Source organism: Neolamprologus multifasciatus, chromosome 17 (genome assembly GCF_963576455.1).
Source record: "Neolamprologus multifasciatus chromosome 17, fNeoMul1.2, whole genome shotgun sequence".
Taxonomy (NCBI): Eukaryota; Metazoa; Chordata; class Actinopteri; order Cichliformes; family Cichlidae; genus Neolamprologus; species Neolamprologus multifasciatus.
Window position 1 is genome coordinate 6,974,485 of NC_140455.1, and position 18,223 is coordinate 6,992,707.

At 39.0% G+C, this 18,223-nt stretch overlaps 1 protein-coding gene across 3 annotated transcripts; it reads left to right on the forward strand.

Annotated features, from left to right (window-relative positions):
• The first annotated feature begins 8,167 nt into the window (after positions 1-8,167).
• Positions 8,168-17,841, forward strand: mpl (MPL proto-oncogene, thrombopoietin receptor). 3 transcript variants are annotated; one of them, XM_085138680.1, is made up of 13 exons: positions 8,169-8,362; positions 8,616-8,733; positions 9,082-9,251; positions 9,727-9,878; positions 10,709-10,844; positions 10,936-11,047; positions 11,589-11,758; positions 12,202-12,344; positions 12,710-12,890; positions 13,126-13,207; positions 13,349-13,436; positions 14,526-14,998; positions 15,126-17,841. In XM_085138680.1, exons 1-12 carry the CDS (start codon positions 8,269-8,271, stop codon positions 14,982-14,984), a joined length of 1,905 nt encoding a protein of 634 aa, XP_084994806.1. In that variant the 5' UTR covers positions 8,169-8,268; the 3' UTR covers positions 14,985-14,998; positions 15,126-17,841. The 3 variants fall into 3 exon arrangements, 2 of the variants coding, with proteins under 2 accessions (XP_084994806.1, XP_084994804.1); XR_014870349.1 differs by lacking the exon at positions 15,126-17,841 and having other exon boundaries at positions 8,168-8,362; positions 13,349-13,935; positions 14,526-14,636; XM_085138678.1 differs by having other exon boundaries at positions 8,170-8,362; positions 14,526-17,841.
• The last annotated feature ends 382 nt before the right edge of the window (positions 17,842-18,223 follow it).

Consider the following 18,223-nt stretch of genomic DNA (forward strand, 5'->3'; position numbering starts at 1 on the left):
TTGATTCTTTCCTGTGCACACTTCCTGTGTGCTTGTTAATATTTTGTGATTATGTTGATCGCCTTGAGGAAACTGTTGTTGTGATTTGGTGCTATATAAATAAAACTGAATCGAACTGAATTGAATTGTTGGCCTTCTTGATAGTTAGCAAACATCTTGGTGTTTGGTCAAAATGATAAGGTGCTTATGTCAGCAAATAAGACTCAACTACCAAGCCAGCTCACCTGAGTTCTCCTCCCACATGCAAGACTCCATCCTGAAACAAACGGTTAACTTATTAAAGGCTTTTCTGTTTCTTTTCCAATTCGGTTTGTGTGATGCTCCACTGACATGGGTCTTTTTGTTGTACTGTATTTCTGAATTTCTTCAAGGATCCATTCGAAAAGGTGCAATAAACTCGGTGGACCTCATTTCACAGCAGCAGGTAGCTGACTTGCACTCGCAAAGTGATGCAAGTCCACATAAGCATGCTTTCCTAACTTTTCCTGGCCAATCTATCCACCACTCTTTAACTGCTTGTGGTAAACCACAATACTGACCCATTTCCATTACTTGAACTTCCCAAGATTTTGCTGGCAACACCAAGAATTGCAAGAATTCCGAACGACTAAATTGAACTAACAACTAATAACTAACACCTGACAGCAGAAAGGATAGGCTTTGATTGTGATCTTAAAATTAAAAGTGCTGGACTCACTATTGAGTCACACTAATGTCACACTAACACTAACTCCACATAACCTTTTTCACACACCTCAAATGTATTTATTTATTTACTGTATTGGCCAAGACACCATTTGGCATTGTAGTAAGGACTTCAGCTGTTGCTGACCTATTTTGACCTCATTTTGTACAAATTGCTCTTAGATCCCAGTAAAGTGCAACTGCTTTCTCTTCTGTGGTTTTCCTTAGAGTGAAAGTGGCATATCTAGGTGAAGAGGTACTAGTATTAGTTTTGTTACTTAGCAGTACTTGCTCTTATTGGCCCATTTACAGCTCATCCTACCCTTTGTCCTAGAGGCATAGGGCCCATCATTTACATTGTTTACAACTTTGTAACAACAAAAGTATTTGGCCCCCTTGAACTTTTCCACATTTTGTCACATTACAGCCACAAACATGAATCAGTTGTATTGGAATTCCACGTGAAAGACCAATACAAAGTGGTGTACACGTGAGAAGTGGAACGAAAATCATACAAGATCTGAAAACTGCTGTTTACAAACGCTGTCCATCTAATCTGACTGAGCTGGAGCTGTTTTGCAAAGAAGAATGGGCAAGAATTTCAGTCTCTAGATGTGCAAAGCTGGTAGAGACATACCCTAAAAGACTGGCAGCTGGAATTGCAGCAAAAAGTCGTTCTACAAAATATTGACTCAGGGGGTTGAATAATTACGCACATCCAACTTTTCAGTTATTTATTTGTAAAAAATTTTGGAATCGTGTATGATTTTCGTTCCACTTCTCACTTCTTAAACAGCATTCCTTTTCCAATGGAAAAATCTTTGTAGGTATTTCATTGCAATTTTTTTTTACAGTAGATTATGTATTTTAGTGTTTTGCCCAACATGCATGAGTTTTTCACTGCACTGTGTCTTAAAATTTGTGGTTGTTATATTGTCATAGTTGTGATGCATATTTTCCTCTTCCTTCCCCTTCTTCCCCTTGCGTGTCCTTGTGCAACAAATTTGTCTGATCGGTCATCTGTGACGCAGCAAAAAATGGGATGTGTTGCAATTTTCGTTACTAAAGTCAACAGGAAGGACAAACATCTTTCTATCATCTTGTAAAAAAACTTTGTGGTTGTGGCTTTTGTGTTGGCCAGACTGATTATTTCTTTCAGAAAGATATTATCCATCATGGCTTTGCAGCATACATTTTAAAAAATGAGTAGGTATATAAGGATTCTTCACCTTCAAGTTTGAAGGATGTTCAAATGTTTTGGTGCACAAAAGCTTCACCAAGTTTGCTTTCAGTTTGTTCAATATTGTTTTCCTAGATACTTAAGATCCATGTGAAAACAGCCATTAACTAGCTCTCTGGGTTCACCACTAGTCGTTTATTAGTCGTCAATTAGACAAGACATTATATTGCATCAGTGCAGTCACCTGGCCCGTGCTCAGAAACAGGTCCTTCTGTAATTATAGTCAGTGTCCAGTGGCTACAGGATACCTCATTTGTGCTCATTAGTCATTTGCTCTGAGATATTAGCTTGCTACACTTGGCTATATAAGGTCTCCACAACATTGCCGTTGGTAGACTTGACCATTGTTTAAATTCTATTCAATTCAATTCAATTTTATTTATATAGCGCCAAATCACAACAAAAGTCACCTCAAGGCGCTTCATAGATACAGAGAAAAACCCAACAATCATATGACCCCCTATGAGCAAGCACTTTGGCGACAGTGGGAAGGAAAAACTCCCTTTTAACAGGAAGAAACCTCCGGCAGAACCAGGCTCAGGGAGGGGCGGGGCCATCTGCTGCGACCGGTTGGGGTGAGAGAAGGAAGACAGGATAAAGACATGCTGTGGAAGAGAGAAAGAGGTTAATAACAGATATGATTCAATGCAGAGAGGTCTATTAATACATAGTGAGTGAGAAAGGTGACTGGAAAGGAAAAACTCAATGCATCATGGGAATCCCCTGGCAGCCTACGTCTATTGCAGCATAACTAAGGGAGGATTCAGGGTCACCTGGTCCAGCCCTAACTATATGCTTTAGCAAAAAGGAAAGTTTTAAGCCTAATCTTAAAAGTAGAGATAGTGTCTGTCTCCTGAATCCAAACTGGAAGCTGGTTTCACAGAAGAGGGGCCTGAAAACTGAAGGCTCTCCCTCCCATTCTACTTTTAAATACTCTAGGAACAACAAGTAGGCCTGCAGAGCGAGAGCGAAGTGCTCTAATAGGGTGATATGGTACTACAAGGTCATTAAGATAAGATGGGGCCTGATTATTTAAGACCTTGTATGCGAGGAGCAGGATTTTGAATTCAATTCTGGATTTAACAGGAAGCCAATGAAGGGAAGCCAAAACAGGAGAAATATGCTCTCTCTTTCTAGTCCCTGTCAGTACTCTTGCTGCAGCATTTTGGATTAACTGAAGGCTTTTCAGCGAGTTTTTAGGACATCCTGATAATAATGAATTACAGTAGTCCAGCCTGGAAGTAATAAATGCATGAACTAGTTTTTCAGCGTCACTCTGAGACAGGATATTTCTAACTTTAGAGATGTTGCGCAAATGGAAGAACGCAGTCTTACATATTTGTTTAATATGTGCATTGAAGGACATATTCTGGTCAAAAATGACTCCAAGGTTCAAAATGATTACAGCATGCTTCGTATTTGATGCTTGGTTTCTTTCACATTTTGCTTATACTGATTCCTTGTGTTGAATTTATTACTAACATGCAGGATGTCTAAAAGAATTTAAAGCATCTGATGTTACTGTGGCGCTTTCATATACTCTTAGCCCTTAATTCAGCTCTCCTGATTCTTCAATGTCTGCCTTAAGGTAAACTGACTTGAGGATGACATAAAACTACAATTTTTAGAAATATGTTTTCTAATACTGATGTGGATGAGATATCTGGAACTGTATTTATTTTTTTTACATCTTTCTTCTAAACATTTTTCAGTTTTGAGAATCTCAAAGGATTATCTCAAAGATAATTAAAGTAATTAATTACCTCAGCATTTGCTTTACAATTGTGGCATTAGTGTCATCATCCATACGTTGTCTCTGGTTTCTGCTTGTTAGCTGCACTGCCTTACTTCTCCTTTGTTTATAGTTGGTGTCTATTTTTTTATCTGGTGTTCCACTTGTTCCTCCACAACACCATCCAAATCATTCCCTCTCTTCCTTCATGGTGTTTCCGAAAACACTTTCAGTGCGCATGATCCAAATAAACTTTACTGACGGCTTTTGGAATCGTGGACGCTACCTCCACAGTCACCAAGATTTCACCAAGGTTTAATAAATGTGTTTTAATCAGGGCAAAAGACTGTAACACACCTGGCAAGAAATATATGAGCCTTTCTTCCTTGAGGTGCACACAGACATCAGCAAAAATTACAACTGTTTTTTCTTTTCTTCTTCTTTTGTATTTTTATTTTTTTAACTTCTGTTGTGTCTGTAAGTGTAACGGGACCTAAAAGTGATGAAGATTACTTAAGAATGTGAAAAGGTTAAGCAAGAGCATTATTTATTGTCTTGTGGTTGAATGCAGAGTCGAAAGTATAAAATCCACTGAGTGTAGACAGACTGTTCTGGTGAATAGGGAAGTGGAGACACGTGGTGGAATTGAGACACAGGTGCTGATAATAAAAAGATACCTTCTAAACGCAGACAGGAAACTCTCATTGGAACATGCTACAAAAATAACATGGAGGAATCCAGACAGAAACCTTAAAGCATAATATCAAAAAGCTAAAACTCCTTCCTAGAATAAACAAGCAGTAAAAAAAAAAAAAAAATCTAAACCTTAAACGCCGAGAAGAAGAAAAAAAAAAAAAGCAACCCAAAATTAACTAAAGATTCAAAACTCTAAAAAATAACCACAAAAGCCACAGAATACAACACAGCGCCTATTTATTTATAACAGGAAGTCTACAAAAAAATAATCTTAAATTCTCTCCAGCTGTCAGAAGCTGTTATTTCTCAGTCGCTCATACATACCTTAACAATAAACAACAACAACATAAGTTAACTTTAACTGTTCAGTCAAGCCAACAGAAGTTTAAACTGAGCATCAGAATGAAGGAGAAATGTGATTTAACAGACTTTGACGTGGTTGTTGGTTCCAGACAGGGTGGTCCGACTATGACAGAAACTGCTGATCTACAGGGATTGTCATGCATGGCTATGTGTCGGGTTTACAGAGGTTTACTGAGCATCAGTTTTCTGAAAATGCCTTGTTGATTTCAGAGGTCAAAGCAGAAATTTGAAGGAAAAAGGGAGTCATGCCAGGTACTAACAAAATGTTTCACATGAAGTAGTAGTTGAGTGTAAATGTAAAACCTGTCTTTTCACAATCTGATAAATATCTTGAACAGGATCTCCATTAGTCTCAGTCGTAGCCTTGGCTTTTGTTCCTGCGCTCTCCAACATACCTCCACACACTTAATCCGCATTTCTCAAACACATAAACACATACAAGCTTTTTTTTATAGAGCTAACATGCAAAATTCATGTCAGAGAAAAGATATTTTTAACAGGACATTAAAATATTTCTGCTACTATCTAAATATTAATTAAGTTTACTAATAAACACAACTCCACAGCAAAGCTTTGGTGTTTAGTTGCAGTTCAGACAATCTTTGTGGCAGGTCCTCAGCCTCAGGTGTGTCTAAACCAGTGGTTCCCAAACTTTTTTTGCTGTGCCCCCCTTGTTTTACAAGAAAAATGTTCGCGCCCCCCCTCGCGCGCGCACGCACGAACACATCCTCCAACCACACACGCCCATATTTTGCTCCATTGCGGTTTATTTCACACCTCAAACATTTAGTAAACAATTAAAATACAAGTAATCTGCAATAAATTACAGGTAGTAAGAAAATAAACTACTAACTCTTTTACGCTACGTCCACACCTACACGGGTATTTTTGAAAACTCAGCTGTTTCGTCCACACGTAAACAGCGTTTCGAATCACCGAGAACAGAGATTTTTTAAAACTCCTTTTTTGCGTTTACGTGTGGACGAGGAATACAGAGTTCGTCACGCAATGTCAAAGGTATGTGCCTTTTTTCACCTCACGCTTTGTGCACGTTATTGTTTACATGAGATGAATTGCAGAATGGCAGACAGAGACGAAATACTGTTAATCTGACTATCTACAGGTTTTACACGCTTACATATACACGCAGTTACTGTCCCTGCATTTAGAAAGGCAGAGGCGTCATGGTGTAATTATTTTACATGTAGTTGTTTTTTTTTTTCCTGTGTAATAATATTTAACATTGCTATCAATACATTTTTCAAAAAGTCCCTCTGCAAAATGGGTTCAAAAACATAAACAACTGTTGGATGCTGTTTGTCCGTGATTTGAACCGGGGAACAAATTGTGGCAGGATGAGCCTGATGTTATTTGTATCCCACTGTAACTTTACTGTATAAAGAGCTAACATCTCCAAAATGTCAGGAGTAGTTAGTCATTACAACAAGTGTTTATGAACTACAAATCAAGAATGTGGGATACTGTTTATCCGTGATTTAAACAGCCCAGCGCTGCTCCCAACGAAGGGAAAGCCAATCCTGCAGGGAGACCTACCTCGGCACTTGTGCAGGTAAAACCAAAGGGAAGATGTGCTTCACCATAGAATGAAGTTGGTTTGGAAACATATTCAGCTATGCTTCATCTCCTGCTTTGCGTTCGTGTGGGCGCCCGTGCTAGCAGTGTCCAAGCGTTGTTTTTTTTGTTTTTTTTCCCTTTTCATGCCGCGCCCCCCCTGCAATGGCTCTGCGCCCCCCCTAGGGGGCGGGCCCCACACTTTGGGAACGTCTGGTCTAAACAAACAAACAAAAAAATTTACCACACCGCAAATTCCTGGTAATTAAGAGCCTATTCCGTGTTTTGCAACTGTCATATTCATAACGCAACAATTCACAGTATTTATAGTGAAATTTGGAATAGCTGATAATTTGATTAGCAAAAAAAAAAAAAAAAAATGGTATTAGGCCATTCGCAAAAGTTTCCTCAATGCTATTTTAATCAGTTTTTCAAAAAAACAAAACAAACAACTTCTTCACATATCTATATGATGGTTTTTTGTTTTTTTTAAATAAGCTAGAACAAATGCAATGAATATTCTCAGTGCCATGGCTGAGAATTACGCCTGCCTGGGACTGCTGTACACTGGTGTCTTAAAACACACATCAGACAGCCACTGGTTGCAGAAACCAGTACTCTCAGAGATTGGTCTTTGGTAGTTTGCAAATCGCATCGCATCAACCATCACCAAACATTACGCAAGGTTAATAGTTTCTTAATAACACAGTCAAGTATGTGGATACCATTAGTGCATCTCAAATTATAGTCTATGATTTTTTTGTTAAATAATTCAAGTGGAAAGGGTAAACTTTCAAATATTCTGTATTCATTACACATAAAATGAAAAAAAAAAAATCCAAACCTTTTTTGTTTTAATTTGGAGTACTATGGCTTATAACTAATGAAACTCTGAAAACCAGTATAAGATTATTGAAAAAATCAAGATATGCATTACATGGATTACAATCCAAAAGTCACTACTGTTGCCTTTCATTGCCATAAAGCCATAGTATAATTTCAAGACAGGCTTTTTTGTTTTTACAACTGTAAGAGCAAGTTAGTTAGACTCAAGGTTTTCATTTCACGGTAGCAGAGATATAGCAGACATACCTGTGGTGTGGTCAGCACGCATCAAATGATAAGTTTGCTTTTCTGGTCTCACGTGTTTCATTATTACTGTGTTCCAATGACATAAGGTGAACATGATTTTCTTTTCTATACACGTCTGTGCAAAACAAACAAACCGCCCCCCCAAAAAACTTTAATATAGTTTTAAATAAGATCTTTCGGCGCTTTCCAGTTGCAAACATCAGAGGCATCACTATACAATGTATATACTACTATACAATATAATCCATACTTTTTCTTGTGGATAAAGCCAGATTTTTCTTTTTTTTTTATTTCCATCGTGACTAATTAATGATAGTAAAAATTATTTAAACAAAGTTAGCTGGAGGATGAGGTTTAGACATAAACATGGACTTTTTGAGGTGTTTTTGATGTTCAAAACTGTGCACTGTGCACTGTGCTCTGCAATGCTGCAGTAAGTCAGGAAGCGGTTAATTAGCAAGGTTTTTTTTTCTTTTCAGAGGTTAAAACCTCGCTTCTCTGTTCATCAGTAGGAGGAAAATATTGACAGACTGAATTAGTATCTGTTGAATGTGGTCACCAAAGAATTTGAAGCACCCGAAGAACCTCATTTGTGTTCTTCGGGTTCTTCCTACATTTTCCGAGGTGTCACGTTCTCTGGGATTAGCCTTTCACCGCAACCTTTTTGTTTATTTACGTCTAATCAGTCCACCTGCCTCTTCTTGGTGACTATTTCCGCTATACAGAAAGCTTGCTTCCTGTTTTAAGGACAACCCTTCAATCCTTACCCACCCTTGCCTACTTAAAACCATGAATAGGAAACAGCGTACACACTGTATATACACAAGCCCGCGCCGGTGTTAATTTGATGGCCATGGTGGTTTAGAATTCCACAGCGCCTCAATTCAAGATGAATTTCCTCTACAGATTGGGAATATTCCTTAATATTCTGTGGATACAAGCTTTCTTTGTGCCTGGATTACAGTGTAATCTGTCAGAGGAAGGTAGGACTTAAAGGATGGTTTATTTATTAACACTGGAGTATAAAATGATACTATGTAACCACACACTATTGCCAAAATGTGAAAATGGGAGCAATACAGATACTCAGAGCATGTTTCTTTGTTAGCGGGGCATAAGGCATTAATATGAACTTTGGGCTCCTTGTTAACTTGAATGCACTGCCCACAATGTCTTTTTTTTTTTTTTTGTATTTCCAATATTCTTCATTTATTGTGTTTGTCATTTTTGGAGCAGATGTTTTGTTCTTGAAGGATGAGCCTAATCCAAAGTGTTTCTCTCGGACAACATTTGATTTCACCTGCTTCTTCGAGACTGCAGACAACAGGACTTATAATTTGTTCTACTCTATAAAGTATGTTAAACACTGTGAATCTACTGAACCTTCTGTATTATGAAAACTATTAAATACTATTTATGCATTGTGTTTAGACACTTTTTGATACTTCTGGCATGCTACTGATATTTATTTATTATTCTATGTGCACGCTTCTGCTGTATACTGACTACATTTTAGGAAAGTTCTTAGTTAGTTTTTTTATTGATTGTTTTTGTATTTTTGATAGACCATTTTAATGGTTTATGCACGATAGTCACCTGTATTGCATTTCTTCTTACCCGCAAGGCAAGATGTTTAAAACTGTTTTATTAGCTCATTAATGAGCAGCCCTGCCTGTTGTTTTTTTCTTTCATCCTAATCAAGCTCTCCAGCACAGAGGTGCGAATTATCCGTCCAGAGAACAGAGACGGGAACTTTGCTGCACATCTGCTCTTTTCCTGAAGTTATGTGGTTTGTTGACTACATCCTTACAGTCACTGAATCCTTTACGAACGCCACCATCTACACTCGGACTGTCTTTATGAGCGATCACGGTAAGACATCTTGTCTTTTCAAAACTGAATTTTTCATCACATAAAGAGTGTTGAAGAAACTTTACTTAGATACTGTATATTACAAAATTTAAAACATTTTCATCTTTTGATAAAGGTGACGAATAGATGCTGAGTGTTACGGGTTAGATCAAAAATAAGCTGGAGTGAACTGGAATTTCCATGCAGTGAATATAGGTTTTGCATCCTTGAATCCTAGTTTAAAGGACGGGAAGGCTTTAGGATGATTTGCAAGGAAGTAACTATGTTGATTAAAAAGAGAGAAGAAAGCACAAATAGCATTGCTAACTTATTGTGGGTATCACCAGTTAACTAGAAAGTCAGGGGCCACCTCAACCTTTGCCAAGGCACTAGTCAATTATCCCCACCATCTTCCCATCTATAATCCAATACTGTGTTCTTCCTTCTGTGATGATGTTCCAGCCCCAACTCGTAACCCGAGTGTTTTTTCTTTTAGTTCTTTTAGATCCACCAGTTAATCTGTCTTTACACCCAAATGGCCAAGTGGGACAGCTGAATCCTTCATGGACTTCAAACATAAAAGACGTACTAGTGAAGTACAGAATTGAGTACTCCTCTGAGGTCCTTTACAAGGAAGTAGACCTAGAGGTACACACAGCTGCTCTCCTTTGTCTTTCAGCTGTTCCCTTTAGGAGTTGCTGCAGCGGATCATCTGTTGTCATCTGACACTGCACCCAGCATCCTCCAACACTCTGCATGTCTTCCTTTCATAAATCTTCTCTGTGGTCTTCCTCTTTTCTTCCTGCCTTGCAGCTCCATCTTAACCGTCAATTGTCCGATACATCCACTGTCCCTCCTCTGCACATGTTCAAACCATCTCAGCCTTGCCTCGCTAACTTTATCTCCAAACGGCTCAACCTAAGCTGTCCCTCTGATGTGCTCATTTCTAATTTTGTCCATTCTGGTCTATTCTTGCTTCTACTGACTTTCATTCCTCTTCTCTCCAGTGCATACCTCCATGTCTCCAGAATCTCTTCCACCTGCTCCATGCTCTCGCTACAGATCATGTTGTCTGCAATCATCATAGTCCACAAAGACTGAGTAGTCTATTGTGTTTTCATCTGTCACCCATTGTGAAGCCTTAGGGTGCTTCACAAATCAGCTTCCCTTTCTAGACCCTGGGGTTAAGACCATCTTTATAATTCTTTAAGTGTTTACAGCTCAACTGCTGTTCATGACAACTGCATTGGATGTGAATTTTTATAACCATTTGGTGGTTAGTTGTTATAAAAGTCAGTCTAAAGACTGCCTAATATAGAATTCCATTTACTGTCAGTTTGCTGATAACCAGTGCCAGAATTACCAAATGATTCCCGAGCTCTGCCTTCTGAGACTGACTCATCTCGTTGTAGCTTATATTTTTGTGGTTACTTTTTTCAAACATACCTTTATGATGATGCTTTTGATTTCTACCTAAGAAAGAGGACACACTGGATTCTCTGAAAGAAGGCGAGGAGGTTAAAGTGCAAGTCGCTATTAAACTCGATTCACCTTTTGATGGCCCTTGGAGCAGGTGGTCAGATCCTGCGCGAGCTGTGGTCCCCCAAAGTGCAGGTGCGTCCAAGCGAGAATTACAGAGTGAATAAAATGGTACCCGTTGAACAGCACCTTGTTGCTCGGTAATGATCTTTTCCATGCTTTTCAGATGACACTGCACTTTTATGCTTCACCTCTGACCTGAAAAATGTCACCTGTCACTGGAATTCGAGCAAATATGATAAAAACAACTTTGGACTTTTTTACCAAATCCTTCACAGGTAACAAAACACTCCTTCATCACTTCGTGAATTATTACGCACAGGTCATTTTTCCATCCACCTGTGTTGTGGCAGGATTTCATTTAGTGATTTTATGTTTGGCTGAGATAAAAAAAAAAAGGCTGAAAAAAATAAATAAAATGAAACCAGAATTTGTTCATGAACAGAAAATAAACAAGCAACTGTTTAAGGGATATTGTACACAGCAGTAGTGATATTTATGTAAGTCTTATTTCTTAATATCCTCCTTAGTAAAGACTCAGATCAAATTCTAAGAAGTGTAGAATTAGAAAAGAAGGCCACAACAAACAAAAGCAGCAAAATGATTGCTATGAAAATCATTTTCTTTCCTTTCATTATTGCTTACACTGTACATGCTATACTTACAAAAGCATCCATCCAAGCATCCTTCCATCTTATTGTCACACAGTTTGAGTACTAAAACACTCAAACTAATCCAGAGTTTTGAACAGGTCAGTTCAACAGAAATGCATATGAAACTTTTATTTTCTGTGATTTGACTTTGTTACAACTCTTGTAGCAAGACCTCGAGGTGGACGAGTTGGACTGAGTGTGTGGCTGATGAGAAAATCACTGACCAGTGTTGTTTCCATGGAGAAGAGTCCAGGGAAGTCAGGGTCAAGCTCACAAACATCTCAGGTCCAAAAAGGAGAACTTTCTACACTGGAGCATTTACACTCAGCAACTCCAGTGAGTGGCATTTAATTGTTTTATTTCTATCATTCTTGGTTATTTTGCATGTGTGATCTGTGTTTAAACTGAAATTATTGCTTTTTTTTTTAAATCAAGAAGCAGCTCAGAAAAGTCCCCATTACTAACCAACTGTGCCATGAATGACTAACTGCTATTTTAGTATGTATGCTGAAGTTTTGCTTCTAAGAACATACTCATACATTTACTCAGATCTTTCAGTCATATAAGTGATTAATATATACAACAGTCCTCTGGTCAGTTGTGAACATGTTCAGACTTGGTTTGCCTCACCTAACCTTTCAGTTTGGAGGAAAGGCAGAAGTTTGTTAGCTCTTAAGCTTGCCTGGATTTCTTGTATGAAACTTTCAGTTAGGTTTGTGGGCCTCCTTTTCACTGATCAAACCTGAGACAAGGTCTTATGAAAGATTTTTTCTTTGCAGTCAAAACATCCCCACCAACTCATCTGAAAAGAATCCTCAAGAAAGATAAGTTGTGCTTGAAATGGGACGCTCCTCTTCCGTCACTGTCAAATTACCTACAGTATGAATTTGACCACCAGCTGAAAGAATATGAAGGATGGAAGGTAAGTAGCTGTGTATGTGTGTGCTATCTTTACTGACATCCAAGGGCCATGTTTGAATTGAATATATCTTCCTTCCTGCCCTTTAGATTCCTTTCAAAACTATTTAGAATTATCATGATGGCAATTATTTCTGTTTGTGGACCAATGATATGAGGTCTTAGCAGTGTCATGGCTGCTAAAGGCTGCTTGATCTTGCCACCAGATGGCGCCAGCGTTGAACTTTTTCAGTTTACGTGCAGCGAGCCCATTAAATCACATGCATGAGTGCATTTTAAGAGAACTCTCAAAAGTGTTGTCAAAGAATGCAAAGGAAATAACAGACTATAATCATATAATAATATGATTTTGTTCCCTTTCTGTTTCAGTATTTCCGTCCAGAGATGGTAAAGGGCCCTAAGACAGACGCATGTGTGGCGGTTCCAGCAGGCAGCCAGTACAGAGTCAGGGTCAGAGCTAAACCCACTGGGCAAATTTACTCTGGCTTCTGGAGTGACTGGTCCAATGTGTTCACTGGTGAAAACCCCCGTGACTCCATCAGTTACACAGGTAAGCCTCCAGCAAGATAAAAAATTCAATAAATACAAACTTGACCATAACGTAAAATAAAAAATATCACTAGGTAGAGATGAGTAGATTACTCCTTTCTAAGAACTAGAAGCAAGTAGTTTATTTAACTTTTAGTAGTTTGAAATGTTATCTTTATGTACAATGATGTTCTTTGTTGCTGTAAGGGAACAAACAGATATGATACATTTCAAACTTTGATGCATTGCATTTTCAGGCATGTTGCTCATCGTGTGTATCCCAGTGTTTATACTGATGACAGCCACCATCGGCACCATCGTGTGTGCCCTGCACATCAGGTAGATTTTATTTTTCTCACAGCTCATTCAAAATTTTAATCACCTATAAGAAAATCCAAACCAAGGGATTTTTTTTAAACTAAATTTTATGACATAAAAAGATTTAAGGACATGTTTCCTCTCTTTTGTGCATTTTTATAGGGAGGTCAAGCAGTATTTTTGGCCACCAATTCCAAACCCTGAGAAAGTCTTGCAAGGCTATCTGACAGAGATCAACACGCAGAAGAGGGTAAGTTATTTAACTGCATTACAGGTACTTTCATCCTTGTTTTCTTGGAAAAATGGACTAGAACCAGATATTATGTGGGATCACAAAACTCCTGCAGGCCCACCCATAGCAAAAAACAGCAACTATTTATTGGAATACTCTGATCGGTATTTTATTTGGTCTTGGAAAATATCTACAGTATGAATTTAGATTAGTTTTGTGACATCTTTGTGGCATGATGATAATGTTTCAGACTCTCATTATATAAAAAAGCGCTTGCTTTTAAATGAATTAATATTAATGATATTAATAAATGGTGATCTTTTAACTCATTACAGTATCCAATACAGTAGAACTCTATACTGACAGTCTCGAATTCATGGTAGAGAACTAGAAGCATGTCCCTTGTGATTCTAACCTGATGAACTACCTTCTTGTAGACTTCTCCACTGAAAAGTGCTGCTTCGTCTTTGGGCTGTAACCGTAGATTCCGCTCTGATCACCAGTGTTACACATCAAAGTCAGCAAGGATTTAAATGCATTTTTTACATTTAGATGTCAAAAAATATTTTGATCAAACTAATAGCAGTATATAGGGCAGCACGGTGGCACGGTGGTTAGCACTGTTGCCGCACAGCAAGAAGGTCCTGAGTTCAATTCCAACATCAGGCCGGGGTCTTTCTGTGTGGAGTTTGCATGTTCTCCCCGTGTTTGCATGGGTTCTCTCCGGGTACTCCGGCTTCCTCCCACCGTCCAAAGACATGCAGCTTGTGGGGATAGGTTAATTGGAAAATCCAAATTGCCATTAGGTGTGAATGTGCGAGTGAATGTGAGTGCGAATGGTTGTCTGTCCCTGTGTGTTGGCCCTGTGACAGACTGGCGACCTGTCCAGGGTGTACCCCGCCTCTCGCCCTATGACAGCTGGGATAGGCTCCAGCGCCCCCCGTGACCCTGAAAAGGATAAGCGGAAGCGAATGGATGGATGGATAATAGCAGTATGTTTTTTGGTTTTTTTTGTAAGAAAAACAAAAGTTAAGCTTGCTCCAAATGAAAGCACTTTTCAAATGACATTTTTTTTCCTTATTAAAAATAAATCCCTGTACACTATAGGATCATCCTGTTCTAGAAAAGCTGTGCTCCGAGGAAAACACCACATCTGTAGTGGAGATCATGTCTGAAGAAGAGGTTTCAGAGTTTAGGAAGCCGTCAGAAGAATTCGCCGAGCTCCTGTCATCAGAAGGGAGCTTCACCAGCAGCGAACTGGTAGATGGAAGCCCGGGGACAGAAATCTTTCCAGACTACGTGACTCTCAACAAAGACAGTATCTTTCTCTGCTCACAAGCAAACATTTACATATATGAGCATGTGACAGAGAAAGGAGACCATGAGATAGGAGATGAGTACCTTCCCACGTGTTCCTGCTCTGATGGCTCCGTCTGCTTCTCACCTTGCTTATGCAGTGACCTTCTTAACCATTCATATTTGCCTCTGGCAGAGCCTGCAGAAAAATTCAGCTGCAAGGTCACTGCTGCGAGGAGTCCCGGAAATATCTATACTAACTTTCCATAACAAGAACAAAAAGTGTAGCAAGTGTTTTTGTTTGTTTTTTTTGTTTCCATCAGTGCAAATCTTCTGTACAGTAACCTCTGCACTTTGTACTGTTTGGCTGTAAAAAAAAAAAAAAGGCTACAAAATGAAAACAGAGCTCAGCTATGAATTATTTGAGCATTAACACATCATTTGGCCCAAGTAAAGAAGCGATTCCGCAAAAAAAGCCATCATCAGTGGTCAGCCCTGATATGTAGTCTTTTAGGATCAGATGGTATCAGATTTGGAGTTTAAGTTTTTGGTTGGCAGGATTTTACAGCGACTTTCATCTTACTTTCCATCTTCAAATTGTATATTGTATGCAGGGCTGTCTCTATCTTGTGTGAGACAAAATGCTGAGACTATGAGTCTGTGACTGCGTTCAGTGGTGTGACCAATTAAGAATCATTTCTTCAGTCGTACAGTCTTGTGCTATACTCAGCCATATGCTCACAGGATCCCTCTGCGACACGTTCCGGCTCATTCACACTGCCGCTGTTTATGGAGCAGAGAGTCTTCCGCAGCTGCTTATATTTCATATAATTTAAAGTTGTTATGTTAGCATTTCTTTTGGGGGAGTTTTACACTATTGTGATACAATTTTGTACATCGTAGTAATGGAATGCAATGAAGTTTGTTTTGGACCTTGGTGTAGAAGATGTACATTCTTTCTGTATGCTGTATATAGCAAATTTCCCCTTAAATGTTACATTGTTGCTAAGTGAAGATGACACCCGAGTGTTTTTTTCCCCTTTCACTGTCCTACCAATGTTGTATAGTGATTGTACGTGTTACTTTTTAGACATTTTTGAAACTTCCTTTCTTTTTTCTTTTTTTAAAGAAAGTACAATAATAACTGAAAAAAAGTGTTAATTATGCATTACAATGTTGTTTTCATGTTTTGCAGTTTTGACAATAAAATTTAACAAAATTATATTCTTTTTGGATTTTCTGTAGTCACTGAACCATTTAGGCTTTGACTGATATTACGTTTCAAAGCGAAACCCAGGAGATGCTCAACATTTTACATATTTGCCTCTGGCTGGGCCTGCAGGTAAGTTTAACTGCAAGGTCACTGCGGCAAGGAGTATCAGAAACATCTATATCAAGTTCCCCTAAAAAGCAAGAACAACGTAAGAAGTGTACTTTGTTTCCAGTGGTGGAGATTTCACCTACAGTACAATATGTAAAGTTGGCTGTGAAAAGGATACAAAATGAGGGTTAGGGCTCAGTGGTGACTTATCTGATGATTAAAAGAAGTGTTTCCATAAAATGACAACGATCAACAGTCAGGCCTGATACGTAGTTTTCAGCATAGCTACATTCTGAACGAAATATGAGATTTTTTCTATGAAGGCTTTTAGAACAAAAACTTTCACGTCAGACTTCATCTTCTTGCTTTTCTTGCCTCCACCTAAATAACAGCTACAGTATCCTACCTTGAGATATCTTATTTTTATTTTTTAAAGCACAAGCCGTCTTTCTGTGTGTTATACTTTTACTGTCAGTAGGTGGTGGTAGAGATCAGCAGTTGGGCTGTTGTCACAGTAAGTCCTTCTCAGACATGTGGGCAGCTACACTACATGACAGAAACTGGGAGAACATTTAGATTTTGGCTGAGTCTTAAGTTTGTATTTTTATCATATAATCACACATACACACACACACACACACACACACACACACACACACACACACGATATCCCCGTAAGCAATATTAACTTTGTAGTAATATGAGTAAACTGGTGAGGATGTTTCACTTCAACTCTGTCATAAAAAACAAACAAAAACCAACAGACACGTACAGCTAGATGTTAATTTATTACACAAAATAATTGAAAGGCTCAATGTAAGATGATTCAAATAATTATCACTCACAAACTGTACTTAAGACCTGAGATGAAACATGGGAAATCACAACATCGCGGCCCCTGGTGCGGACGAGGGAACCAACAAGAAAATGAACAAGAATTCTTTAACAAAATCACTGCACTGTTTGGGAACACCGTCTTCAAAAAGCAAGAACTGCATTAAATGTTCATTCAGACATTTATTGAATATTTTGGTGTCACTCGGGGAGGTTGATGATTTTAGATAATGCCAGCTCTTGACACAGTACTAATCAGACAGTGTATGACTGTATCACTCACTGTTTGAGAATCACAAATGGCTCTGCAACTACTGTATGCTATCACCCCGCATGCAGCCAGCCGCCTTCTGTAAAATATACTGCCGTCGCACTTTAATGGCACATCTACAGCGTTCGCCAGACTGTATGATATCATGGCCATAAATTAGCCCACAATCGTCTATGAGGCAATCGCAGAGGGTGGGAGAAAGGCGAGCTATGAGAGGGAGACAGTTGAGAGAAAGAGAGAAAGCTTAAAAGAGTCAGTGTTTACTGGCGTACAAGCCTCTCCTCCCAACAAGAATTCTTTCCATGTTTCATCACTGCCCACTTGCCCATACACAAATGTCTGTGGAGGGAGGTTGACTCACCTCATGATGTCATTTCCTTAACTTTCACTTGCAATCAGAGTGAGAAACGACATGGTTTGAAATCTGATGGGCTTTAACATACATACGGTGTAACACAGTATACGTGTTTACGTATGCTATGTTGCCATGTTTACAGGCCCTAAAAATGTGAATTCAGCAACAACAGGAATAAGGCCACCGAGGCAGGTCAACCTTTCAGCTCCTACTGGGACGCAACACATGGAAACACAGCAAACAGCTTGTTCTGTATTTGAGTACAAACTCTGACTGCAGTGACATTTGGTCCTACTGGGTTCTGTGAGACAGACAGAGTTTCCCAGCAAGATCTTAGTCAACAGTGGAGTGAAAACTGTTCACTCCACTGTTGAACAGTGGAGTGAACTGTTTCTTCTGTTTCTTCTCTGTTTCTTCTCTCTCCCCCCCCCCCCCGTATGGGGGGGGGGGGGAGAGAGAGAAGAAAAAATTAGAGTAATTAACGACACTGGCACAGTTAATGATGTGAGAAAACTACACTGCCTTCAGAATCATTCAGCAGGATTGAAGTCATTGATTTTCCAAGAGAGGCACTGTAGATTAATAGAAGCATAGGTGTTCTGTTCGAGTAAATCAGGGGTGGGAAACTCCAGGCCTCGAGGGCCGGTGTCCCTGCAGGTTGATGTGTCCTTGAACCAACACAGCTGATTTAAATGGCTAAATTAGCTCCTCAGCATGTCCTGAAGTTC